General features: G+C 38.8%; 1 protein-coding gene across 1 annotated transcript; it reads right to left on the reverse strand.

Moving 5' to 3' along the window:
* Positions 1-489: 489 nt before the first annotated feature.
* Positions 490-912, reverse strand: LOC147518547 (uncharacterized). Its single transcript, XM_086593954.1, has one exon. It carries the CDS (start codon positions 910-912, stop codon positions 490-492), a length of 423 nt encoding a protein of 140 aa, XP_086450080.1.
* Positions 913-13,700: the final 12,788 nt, after the last annotated feature.

Consider the following 13,700-nt stretch of genomic DNA (forward strand, 5'->3'; position numbering starts at 1 on the left):
GTGTGCATTGTGGCTTAATATCTCTCCATTGAAGATTACGTTGATCGTCCCCAATATCCTCCCCTGGGTCGGTGCTTGCTCTACTTTTTCCTCTTCTGTTATAAACTCCTTAAACAACCCCTTTCCTATCATCCTCTGAATCAACCATCTCAACGTGTAGCAGCCATCCATCTCATGGTTATGTATTTGATGATATGCGCAATAGGGTCTGCCTTGCACCTCCACTGGTTTGGTTCGCGGACCCTCATACCCCTGCAAATTCTGAATCAACGGTAGTATCTCGCTCAACGACTTTTTCAATGGCACTTGTTCTACCTCACGATAGGGCTTTTTGTCTTGACTCTCCCTCCTAGCCTCTTCTTTGCCCTTCTCGGGCCGCGATGAATATCCTCGGTATCCGCTGCCTCCTTTGTCCGATGACTTATATCGCCGACGTCCCTCACCTTTTTCCAGCGATAACACTGCCTTCCTTGGCCTTCTCACCTCCTTCTACATGGTGTCTTTGTACCTGATGTACTTCTCCACCCTCGGGTATAGATCCTGTAATGTTGCAATTTCATTCTTGGCTACCGACTCATGTACCCTCATTCCCGGGCGCAATCCGCTCTCGAAAGCTATCACCGCCATCCTTTCATCCAGATTCTCCACTTTCAAGGGCTCCACCTTGAATCTACATAAGAAGTCCCTCACTGATTCAGCGGATCTTTGTCTTACATTGAACAAGGCTGCAATATCTACAACACGCTTCTTCTGGTGTATAAAATAGTCAATGAACGCCTGCTCTAACTCCTGAAACCTATTAATACTCTTAGAAGGTAATCTGTAATACCAGTCAAATGCTCCCCCTTTTAAGCTTGCCGGGAACATCATACATCTCAGCCCGTCATACCGTGGCTCCTGCCACAGCGGCATCTGCTGCCGGAAGTGATGAATATGGTTCGTGGGGTCTCCAGTCCCATCATACCTTCCAAACCTTGGCTGGTTGAATCTCTTCGGCACCTCCGACTTCTAGATCGCGTCCGCCAGTGGGTTGCGGTTCAACCCTGCCGCCACCTGACTTGCCGCACCTCCTATGCCCTTGGCTTATTCCAGACTAGCTTTCAGATTGCTGGCAATCATTTCTCTGACTTGCTCCTTGGTGAGCCCCACCACCGTCTGCTTTTCCGCATCTGTCCCCCCTTCCTCCTCTCTCTCTGCTCCCGACACCTCCCTTTCCGACTCCTCTATTGTCTCTTTCTCTCTCCTTAACCCCTCATTTTCTTCCCTCAATCTTGTTATCTCCTCATGTAACAACCTTGTTTCCTCCGCCTCTGACAGTACTGTCTCTTCCCTACCTTGCTCTTCCCCTTCACTCCTCACTGACTCCACATCCATCTCGGTGACCGTCGCCTTTTTCGGTCGGCCCACTTTTCTTTTTGTCGCCATCTCACTATTTTTCACTCTCGTTCCCCACAGACGGCACCAAATGTTGTGACCTATCTTTCTCTCCTTCTCTCCTGTTCTATTTATAATCCCTCACCTCTCTCTTAGGCCCTCCACCTGTCCCTTCATTTCTCAGTCCATCGATTGCCGCGTGGAGGGTTCTCGTACAACCTTAGGGTTTTCCCCTTGCTCGTGTTGGGCACGTGTCCTGATGGTACAACTCCAGGTTAGCTATCTCAGTTCGCGGCTTTCCACTGCCAGTTCTCGATTCTCTGCCTTCACGCTCGACTCCTATGTCCGCGGCCCTTTTAGAATGCCTCCCACCCCACCGTATGTCCTCTTTTTGGATCCATCATCCGCCGGACCACCGACCATCATAAATTGAGTCGCTACAGGGACCATGGGATCAAAGTCGGATAATGAGTATGCACAGTGTAAATTATAGAACAAAGTTGTGGATATTTGTTGATATATCGCGATACATCTACAATATTTGCAGATTCCCCAATGTAAAATATCCCGACATCAGGAGATATATCCAAGATACATACATATCCATAAATCAGGAGTCGATATATTCCCCTATCTCGATATTTTACCCATGAAGTTTGAGCATTGCTGTTCTTAAGCAATAGCAATCTAATCACTATCATTTACTCTTATTGGAAACAAGAAATTGGTCCCAAGGCCCAATTTTGGGGAAAATAAAGTCTAGAGGACACGGTTTTTTCTGAGTAACTCACAAGGACAAATTTTGGGAAAAAGTAACTCACGAACCCACTATTTCAAAATTAGTAACCCTCAAGGACAAAATAAGTTAGCCCCGCCTTTTTACATTTTTTAAAATTCCAGTTATACTCTTCCATGAAAATAACCCTCAAGGACAAATGGCCTGGATTTAAAATAAATATTTTTCGATTTTACCCTTTTTGTCATTTTACTATGAACAATGAGTGTTCATACCTTCTGCTGGTGTATGAACAATGGTTGTTCATATCCAAATAGGTGAATGTACCTTATACAATATATTGATGTATGAACATTGAATGTTCATACCCAATCAATGTTCATACCCACAGGACTATGAACATTGAATGTTCATACCCAATCAATGTTCATACCCAAGGACTATAAACATTGAATGTTCATGTATGATACCCAAAAGACTATGAACATTGAATGTTCATACCCAATCAATGTTACTATGAACATTGAATGTTCATACCCAATCAATGTTACTATGAACATTGAATGTTCATACCCAAAGACTATGAACATTCAATGTTCATACTAAATACACCGGGTCGTTTCATCTGGGTTGGGATGTTAATTATTTTGCGTCAGGGGTATACTTGACATTTCATCTACCCGATCCATTTTTTATTTCGCATCAAGGGTATACTTGACCTTTCATCTACCCGGTCCTTATGAGTTACAAAAATAAAAAGGTGTCCTTGAGAGTTACTTTTTCGGCATTTTTGTCTTTGAGAGTCACTCCCTGTATTGGAAAACATGGTGCAATCTACAATGGCTTGAAAAAGTCAAAACACTCGAGTACAAGATAAATTTTACCAAAAAAGAGAATTTCTAGTAATTCCGATTTTCAGCTTACATGAATAGACCAACTTCATATCGTAATTGCTACCAAGTTCATTCTCGCTTCAAAAGCTTCCCTGATAGAATGCACATCAAGGATTGAGTTAAGACACAAACCAGAAGTTAAAAATTAGTAGACTTCACCAAGAATGAAACTCAAAGAAATAGACGGGCCGCACAAGCGCTGGAGCATGTGGTTTAATTCGATGCAAAGCGAAGAACCTAACCAAGGCTTGCCATGTCACGAATCCTCTTGAACGAGAGGGGTTCCTTCGGGAATGCGGATACAGGTGGTGCATGGTTGTCGTGTGCCATAATGTGATGGGTTAAGTCCCACAACGAGTACAACCTTCGTGTTTAGTTGCCACCATTGAGTTTGGAACCCTGAACAGACTGCCGGTGATAAGCCGGAGGAAGGTGAGGATGACGTCAAGTCATCATGCCCCTTATGCCCTAGGTGACACACGTGCTACAATGGACGGGGCAAAGGGTCGTGATCTTGCAAGGGTGAACTAACCCCAAAAATCTATCCTCAGTTCGGATTGCAGGCTGCAACTCGCTTGCATGAATCCGGAATCGCCGGTCAGCCATACGGCAGTGAATTCATTCCCGGTCCTTGTACACACCGCCCGTCACACTATGGGAGCTGGCCATGCTCCATCGTTACCTTAACCACTAGGGGAGGGGATCTTTGGCGCGGGGCTAGTGGACCGGAGTGAAGTCGTAACAAGGTAGCCGTACTGGAAGTGCGGCTGGATCACCTCCTTTTCAGGAAGAGCTAATGCTTGTTGGGTATTTTGGTTTGACACTGCTTCATACCCAAAAAGAAGCAAGCTACGTTTGAGCTAAACTTTCTCTAGATGCGTTGGCAGTGTTTTCAGAGGTGAAACCTTTAACAACAGTTCTTTATTCAATGAGAATGGTGGGTAGCTGATTCTAGGACGATCAAATAACTGACACAAAACCGTTACTTTATAAGTTGGGTTAGTTAGACTTATCCCCCATTAATAGTTGCAATTAGTGTTATCCTCTCTCCCCCTATTTTCAAAAATATTAGTGATAACCCCCCCCCCCCCATTGCAAGATCCAACGGCTACAAGATGAATTTTTTTTTTTTCAGATGAAGATATCTGACTATTGGATCTTACAAATGGGGAGGGTACCACTAATATTTTTGAAAATAGTAGATAACACTAATTACAACTAGTAATGGAAGGTAAGTCTAACTAACCTTATAAGTTTATAATACTTTATAATGCATCTACTAATTGTGATGGCATCAATTCAAGAAAATATTTGAGTTCAAAACTCTTCAAAAGTTTCTATTCCTACGACAAGCAATCAAGTTGGCAACAAATCAGGAACTGTGGACTAACAAGCAATCAAGTCCTGTAGACGAAATAAAGAGAATCGTAAGTTCATAACAAGTTTTACTGGTTTGAGGATTAGTAAGACAGAGACATTTATCATTTGTATGTACCTCAAGTAAAGTCAATGCAACTCCTGTTCTGTAGTGTGCCACTGGCCAGTCAGGCCTCATCATTTTGCAAGCTTTACCATCAGATAAAGCCTCGACATAAAATTCCATAGATGCATAGCAAATGGTCCGGTCTGATAATGCAGTTGCATCATCTGGAGGCAATGCTATGGCCTAGAATCTATCACGTTGACCATGTCACCTTCAATGAACAAAATGAGAAGCTTATCAGTTTCCACATCTGCTATGTTGGTTTGACTTTTAGATTGGTTTGACTTTTAGATAGATTCATTCGATCTAGAGACATTTAATATGTAATTTCATAATAAACTGATATCCAGACTGTAAAATGTTCACATTTCTTATTTTTTATCGAAAACATTAAAAATATGATCCGTCTTTTTCATATTGTTAAACTAATTTTTCTTTTTAATACATGCTGTCAGCTAAAACAATGCCATCCTTGTTGCAAGGTGCCAATAGTCATGGGCAATACTTGTTCCCGAAAGTATTAGACTTCACCGTGGAATATGTTTGAAGATATATATTGGTCGCACAAATAATTGTACCAGAGAGGACTGAAAAATGTATTGTACCAGGAAATGAATGTCATCCTAGTGGGACTTAAACTAATAAGCGCACAAAGAATTGAGGTGGCTTCAGACTCTATGCGGGCAGTACACATACTGCTTAACAAGGAACAAGCACCTTGGGAATGCTGGAACATCAAAGCAGAAATTTTAGAGGTTGCATTGAGATTTCTCTCAGTAGAATTTATCCATGTATACCGAGAATGCAATAGAGCAGTGGATTTCTTAGCTTCTCTTGAGTCTGTTGAAGGATACAACTACTTTATACCTCCTCTAGTACCTCTGTTACAGAGAATTGTGGAGGAGGATAAAGAAGGTCATGTATATTTGCACTTTTAATGAATCAGTGGGGTTTGACAAACCTAAATCCTATTAAAAAAAAAAAAAAAAAAAAAAAAAAAATTGGTCGCACACTTGCACTTGGTGTTGCCAACTAGTAAAAAAATTCTACTAAAAAGACAATCAGAACTAGTACATATAAAGGGCTTGGTCACTGCCAAAATATCTATCAAACTTGATGCAAATATAATCAAATATCTACTATATATATATTAAAGCAGAGACCTTTAAAAGAGGATTTTCTCTTTTCTATGTGGCACTCTAATATGAAAGATATTATTTTTTAATATCCTACAATCCCACGTACATAGAACATTTTTAGACAGTTTGAGTGTATTTTTAATTCTTATATTTGGAGCGTTTGAGTGTATTTCCAATTCTTATATATTTGATCAAATAAAAAAAAAACAATTGCTAAAAAATAGGTGATTTGTAAAAAGTAATTTCCTATTACGAATCAAATACTTTTAGTGTTCAAATTTATATATATTTGATCAAATAAAAAAAATTGCTAAAAAATAGGTGATTTGTAGAAACTAATTCCCTCTTACAAATTATACAATTTTAGTGTCTATGATAAAGCACTGACTTATTTCGAATATATCTTTAACACGGCCTCAAAACATAGTTAAAAACAATTATACAAAAAATAACATCACAAATATATAATAATAAAAAAAAATAATAACGACAAAACAATAATGACAAATATTTTAAAATATGTATAATACTGAATAAAACTAACATCAAAAAATAATTAATGGGGAACCAAAAAATAGATGCAAATGTATCGAACTAATCTCAAATAATATTTAACGGAAAATCGGAAACTGGATACAAATGTAAGCATTAAACTAATCTTAAAAAGTAATTAATAGAAAATCGGAATATGGATACAACTGTATTAAACTAGAGTCGCGATATTGACACCCCACTTTATGGAATTGGCAACCCTTTGACCAATTCAAATGTACTGGCCCCTCTCCATTAATCACATGAAAAACACTCACGGCAAGAAGTTACTGCAATATCGCACAATCCACGATATCGGGTTGCCGCAAGATCCCATATCCCACGGAAGGTGCTTGTCATGGATCTTTTTTTCTTTTAAATTTTTTTTAATAGCCACCGTAAAAAAAGTTAGTTGCCGCGAGATGGTTGTGTTCACTAAAATGGAGTCTTTAATTATGTTAATTATCAAAACTCTTATTCATTAATTTGATCACAAGTTTTTCTTATAACATATGAAAATATTTGCCGCGAGATAGCAAAAGTATGCCTCGATTGTATATTTTTTTTGTCATGATGATTTTGGTGTTGCTCTTGAAGTATATAAAGAAGTTTTAAAGAAGAAAATGAGATATCCATATGTCGTGTGTTCAATATGTAAAATTTGAAGTGAAAAAAAAAAAAAACAAAAACAAAAAAAAAATGTTCCGTGGCAACTGCCTGCCGTGGGATATTGGATCTCACGGCAACCCGATGTCGTGGATTGTGCAATCTCGCGGTAACTGCCTGCCGTAGGATATGAGATCTCACGGCAACCCGATGCCGTAGAACTATCGGGCATGTGGGGTGTAAAAGGACATATAAGAAATAAGGGTTTTTTTTACTTAATCCCCACGGATGTACCCCCCCTTTTGAGATAACCCCCCATTTTGAGAATCATTACTAATTGCCCCTCATTTCAGAGTTAATTTTCCATATTAACAATTTTGCCTTATGTCAAATTTGTAAAAACCCCCCATTTTTAACATACGTCTTTGAAAAATTCAAAAATTCAAAAAAAAAAATAAAATAAAAATCTGAAAACTCAAAAAATCTGAAAAATCTGAAAAATTGAAAAAAATAACAAAAACTCGAAAACAAATTAAAAAATATTCGAAAAAAGGAAAATTCAAAAAAAAATGAAACTTTTTTGGCAAAATAAAATAACATAAAAAATGCGTAAAAATTTGAAAAATAATAATAAAACAACTCAAAATATAGGAAAACAAATGAATTTTATTATTTTTTCAAAAATTTTGAGTTGTTTTATTATTTTTTCAAATTTTTATGCATTTTTCAATTTTATTTTAAATTTTTTCAAATTTTTTTCCCGATTTGTTTTTTTTTCAATTTTTGGAAAATTTTGGATTTTTTTTTTGAATTTTCCCTTTATCGAATATTTTTTAATTTGTTTTCGAGTTTTTGTTATTTTTTCAATTTTTCGGATTTTTTGAGTTTTTAGATTTTATTTTTATTTTTATTTTGAATTTTTGAATTTTTAAAAAACGTATGTTAAAAATGGGGGGTTTTTTTTTACAAATTTGATATAAGGGCAAAATTGTTAATATGGAAAATTAACTCTAAAATGGGGGGTTATCTCAAAAGGGGGGGGGGGGGGGTACATCCGTGGGGGGTTAAGTAAAAAAACCCCAAGAAATAACCATTATTGTTTTACTTTTTGCCAAAGGGGTGCCAATCCCATAAGTATGTCATCTCTTTGAGTTTGCAAAATCCAAAGTAGGTGAAGTTGAGGCTTTGTGACTTCTGATTGGTGTGATGTACGTACCACATTATGTCCCAACCAGTGGAGCACAACACGTTGATTCTGTTTCAAATAGCGTTGAAGAACAATGTGATGTGTATTTTCGACGTCGCCATGAGATACGGTAGCTCGTAGTAAAGTTTTTGCGGAATCAAATGATGACTCTTGAAAAAGGGACTCCTGGGTATTTATTGGGATTTGAAGTATGTCGGAGATCATTTCCTTATTCAATTCCAATCGTTGTCCATAGGCATTGAAGTAGAATTTTCCATCTTCAGATCCGCTAAATTGGTAGAACATCAAAACCAATTCTTGGGAATAACCAGCTACTGAATGATATAGAAGAGGCGCCCATCCCGACGATATGATTTCGTGTCAAAATAAGGAGAAAACCGCCCTCTTCGAAAAGTTTTCGGTAGTCTTTCTCTGCCGTTATTTTTCTTGGTTGAGCCATTACTGAGGGAAGGATAGTGAAAATTGTTTGAATAAGAATGGCTGAAAAAGAAGAGATTTATAGCCAATCTATGAGTCTATACCAACTGAGTCCAAGTGTAGTTAATGACCCATGTGATTATGAACAAAGATCATAGGGGGATCCTGAAGAAGTCTTTGTCATGTCGGATATCCAAATACAATTAATGAGATGGTTTAATGTTAGAAAATACGGAGGAAAGTTTCCACAGGGTAGTTAGACTTACGTAATTTCAGAAATGATGATCATAACTCGGTAATAGAATATGGATAGAATAATCGAAATGCATGTGTGACAAGTGTTATGTGTACCTTGTAAGCGTCTTGCGATTTTCTCGAACACCATGTGTATCCATTAATTATTTTGGTGAGTTTTGGATGGCCTTTCTTTGTTATGGTTTGTTTATTTATTTACTTATTATTATTATTATTTTTATTTTTTTTATATATATATTTTTATTATTATTATTTTTATTTTTTATTTTTTATTTTTTTAGAGAGGAAAATACAACTAATATACACAAATATTTAATCTGGAACTTCTCCATTTAATACGTAACCCGCACAAATGTGTGAGAATTATTTAACACACCATACTAATATACAAAATGAAAAAAAAAAAAAAAACGGTTACATAGATCTAGATGTTCTGGATCATGTTATGCATGAGTGACAAGAGAATAATGATAAACACTGTTATCACGATTAATGTGATAGCCCATTCGCGTTGCTCCTTTTCCCATCGGTCTATTTGATTCATTATATTCAAGAAATTGAGGATTTGTGAAGAAGAATTTGTGAAGAATGAGAGAAAGGGGTTGAGTGAAAGTGGAAAAGGAGAGTTGTATTTATAAGTAGATTTCTGATTGTTGGGCATCTGACCGTTGGGCTTTGAGAGTAGGCCCAATTAATCAAGGAGCAAACTCATATTTTTGAAAGTACTATATTCGCATAACATAAATAATTTCTCATTCAAACCGTCTGGAGATACAAAATTATGAGAAATCAACCGATATATAATAATTTTAGCAAAAAAAATAAAATGCAATGCATAAGGGAAATAAATGACATAGTCATTTCTAAACCAAGGGAAATAAACAACTATGGGAATCCTCAGGGTTAGCGTAAGATGAACCCGGGTTTTCTCGTCTTTCGCCACGACGACGTTAAAGCCGATTTGACCGGTCGGAATGTGGCCTATAGATCAGCAAGTAACCGATCTTGGAATTGCTGCTGAGTTGCCATCATCATTCTCGGAAACGGCCTTGGCGATTTCTCATTTCTTTGCCGGAAGTCATTACGGGAAGTAAGCATATCTTCTGGCGAAGAAACATCCTGCGCAAGATACTAGTATTCATGTGCCTCAAAGGCCCATAGGAGTATTGATTCGGGCGCATGGTATTTTCATTAAAACAGTCGGGTGGTGAAGGAGGAGGAGGAGGTACGTTATCATGCTCAATGTCATCTCTAGCTACTGGGTCCCAGTGGTCTAAAACATAAGTCTCAAAAATTCCAAAATTCTCGAAAGACCTTGTTTCAATGAAAGGAGTAGCGATGGAACCCTAAGTTAAGCATAAGCCGAAAGTAACAAGTACAAAGACAAGAGGAGCTGACCCGTTTGACGCGGTCGTAAGAATATGGCCCGTGAAATGGACCATACGAGAAAGTGTTCTTCCTCTCTGTAGGATCCACAAAGCAGTGCAAGAAAGTCTTGTTCACGCGAGGACGTCTTTGAAGTTCCAATGGCGTTGACGCTAGCCATTGAGTGACGGCTAATTGGTTACGCCTCGAAGCGAATCTTTGGTACACGCAGTTCGAGCCAGTGTTGTACTCTCCCTCGAGAAGCGTGTCAAACATCAAATCCCTCGTGGTCGGATACTCTAACAATAACAGGGTCGGACTATCAGAGTTTATCGGAATCTGTGCGGTATTCGAAATCAACTCCAGCGTGAGTTCACGTTCCAACCCATCCGCCGTAATCCAAAATTCTTCACCCCGGAAACCTCCATTGTTGTAAAATTTCAACACCAATTCTTCGGAATAATGAGCTGGAATTCGATGCAATAGATATTCCCACTCTCATCGAAAAATGGGTGAAACATCCCGAAATTGTAGAGATTTGTGAAATTTCGCTCAACTGTGATTCTCCTTCGTGCTGCCATAGCGCGGTGTAGATGATCTTTTGAGGGTGCAAATAGCAAGAGGTGGTGGAGGAGATGGTGCTGGAGGAAGGGGGTTGAGTTTGGTGTACTTTGGCCGGCGTCGGTCAATTCACACTGCCTTGTGTAGCAGCGAAGTGATGTGTGGGGGGACCAAGATCCGATTTTTGTGGAAGAAGAAGAAGAGGGTGGGTGGGCGTGGGTGCCTCGCGCGTGGGGTTTGTACCCGGATTTTTTATTTTTGGGTCGGGTCAAAATTTTGGCCCAAGCCCAAATGAATATCAGAAATTCCTTTTATGTCGATCCCGAAATGTTCCGAAATTTCAAACGTGGAAATTCGATTCGTTTCAACTCCAAATTGAACGGATGAGATATCAAAACGATCGGCATTAAAAATGCCATCCACTAGAATATGAAAAAAAATCACATTCAAACTTTTTTTTTTTTTTTTTTACTAACTTTGGTTTTTATTTATTTACACTTTTATATACAAATGTACAAGTCGAGAAGAACGTGTCAACAACACCAGAAGTCCAAATAAAACAACACATTACAAAAGCCTTTTAACTTCGGGCAACTTTCATGTCGGCTCGGCTTAACCCAATCCAGCCGTGATGTGGCTTAACCTTTATGTTTTGGGGGCCTAGGGTTCAGGACGGTACCATCCTTGACCAATGTGCAATGGTCTAATAATAATATTACCCTTAGTACATATGGTATAGCCTCAAACCGCCCCGAAATAGTCACATAGAAAACTGATCGGGGTTGGCCTGGTGGAATCCATTGCCCGTACGAACTAGGAAATGTCCGATGGTGCATATCATGACTCTCTTTGGGCACCATGCTGGGTGCTAATAATAAAAAAAAACGAGTATATACATGTTGAGTCTTTTTACGTCAGATCCTCAAGACGAATGTGAGTCTTTTAACGTCAGATCCTCAAGACGATTGTGAGTCTTTTAATGTCAGATCCTCAAGACGATTCCCAACCTGTGGGAATAACGGGATGACGATGAAGTTTATCATGCTGAGCTGGTGTTAGACAATAATATACCTTATACCGGCTCATCTCGGATAGAAGATCAAGACCTGGACAGAAAGGAGTTTGACAGTTCATACACCACCCTATCCTTTTTGCACGTCGCTTTCGAGCAAAAGTACTACGACCATTACCAATTCGAGATGGGTGAGATTTACACCAAATGATGAGTTGGAGTTCGCGAGGAAGAGAATAGAAAAGGGAAGAATAAGAAGGATTTGAAATTTTTGGTACCCATTGTTTTCCAGGAGGCACGTTTGCTCGATTATCAGAAGACATTTATACTCAGTTCTGAAGTAGAGTTTTGTGGACTAAGGTTCCGGCGCTTGCAACCACACACTCTAGGGATTTTTAGAAAAGAAAATAGAATAGGGCCCGGCTACCCTAATTGCATACTTTTCCTGCTTAAATACATGGAAAGAAGTACACCAGCGAATCTATTAGTCTGTGTAGACTGGATCATTGAGAAGAGTCTTTTCGACATCTGGAGAGCGCAACTCATGATAATGTTTAAGGCGCTGGCCATTTACTTGAAATTCGCTACCATCATTTACGTTTTTCACAGAGATAGCCCCATAAGGGGTGACAACAGAGACAGTGAAAGGACCAGACCATCGAGTTTTTAATTTTCCTGGAAAAATATGTAATCTTGAGTTGTACATCAAAACTTTTTGACCGACTTTGAATTATTTTCTCAATATGTGCTTGTCATGCACTCTTTTCATGTTGGCCTTTATAGGATTTCAAGAGATCATAGGCATCACTCCGAATTTCCTCAAGCTCATTTAACTGCAATTTTCTCTTTTCACCTGCCACGTTAGTGTTATAATTGAGGCTTTTGATGGCCCATAGAGCACGGTGCTCAAGTTCAACCGGCAGATGACAAGGTTTTCCAAAAACGAGGCGATACGGAGACATCCCTATAGGTGTCTTAAAAGCTGTTCTGTATGCCCACAAGGCATCAGATAATCGTAGAGACCAGTCTTTCCTAGATAGATTGACAGTTTTTTCCAAAATGGATTTGATTTCTCGATTAGAGACTTCTACTTGACCAACTGGTTTGAGGAGGATGATCACGGAGTTGCCACTTTGTGCGTGACTCCATATTTCTTTACTAATGATTCAAAAAATTTATTGCAGAAATGTTTTCTCCCGTCACTAATTATAGCTTTTGGAACACCAAATCGAGAGAAAATATTTTCTTTTACGAACAAAATAACCGTTTTATGATTGTTAGCACGACATGCCAATGCCTCAATCTATTTTGACACATAGTCAACTGCTACAAGTATGTATAGGAAGCCATGAGAATTTGGAAATGGACCCATGAAGTCGATGCCCCATACATCAAAGATTTCCACAATTAGAATGGGATTTAAGGGCATCATATTGCGTTGAGTAATGCGACCTAACTGGCTGGAGCCGTTGCATGCTTTGCAATGCTCATGTGCATCTCTAAACAGTGTTGGCCAATAAAAACCACATTGTAGAACCTTGGCCGCAGTTTTCTTACCACTAAAATGACCACCACAAGATTGTTCATGGCAGAAGGATAACACATCGTTGTGTTCCCAGTCGGGAATGCAACGGCGGATTAGTTGGTCTGAACAATACTTGAAGAGGTAGGGATCATCCCAGAAATAGAATTTCACAGTGGATAAAAACTTTTTCCGGTCATTACGAGACCAAGATAAAGGGACTTCCTCGGTAACTAAGTAATTTACTATGTCGGCGTACCAAGGGGACGAAAAAATAGAGTACAAGTGTTCATCCGGAAAGGAATCATAGATAGGTTCGGTATCAGTATCAACATCACTGACAAGTCTTGATAAATGGTCTGCAACCACATTTTCGCTACCTTTTTTATCTCTAATTTCGAGAGTAAACTCTTGCAAAAGGAGAATCCATCGGATCAACCTTTGTTTTGCATCTTTTTTCGCTAATAGATAACGAAGTGACGCATGGTCAGTGTAGACAATAGTTGGAGAACCCACTAGGTAAGGACAAAACTTATCCAACGCATATACAACGGCGAGAAACTCTTTCTCAGTGGTGGTATAGTTACGTTGAGCTTCAT

This window comes from Coptis chinensis, chromosome 2, assembly GCF_015680905.1.
Source record: "Coptis chinensis isolate HL-2020 chromosome 2, ASM1568090v1, whole genome shotgun sequence".
In the NCBI taxonomy this organism is placed as follows: domain Eukaryota; kingdom Viridiplantae; phylum Streptophyta; class Magnoliopsida; order Ranunculales; family Ranunculaceae; genus Coptis; species Coptis chinensis.

Excerpts from the sequence above, each read along its gene's own strand:
- LOC147518547 (XM_086593954.1), bottom strand. The coding sequence starts at position 912 with ATGCCGCTGTGGCAGGAGCCACGGTATGACGGGCTGAGATGTATGATG.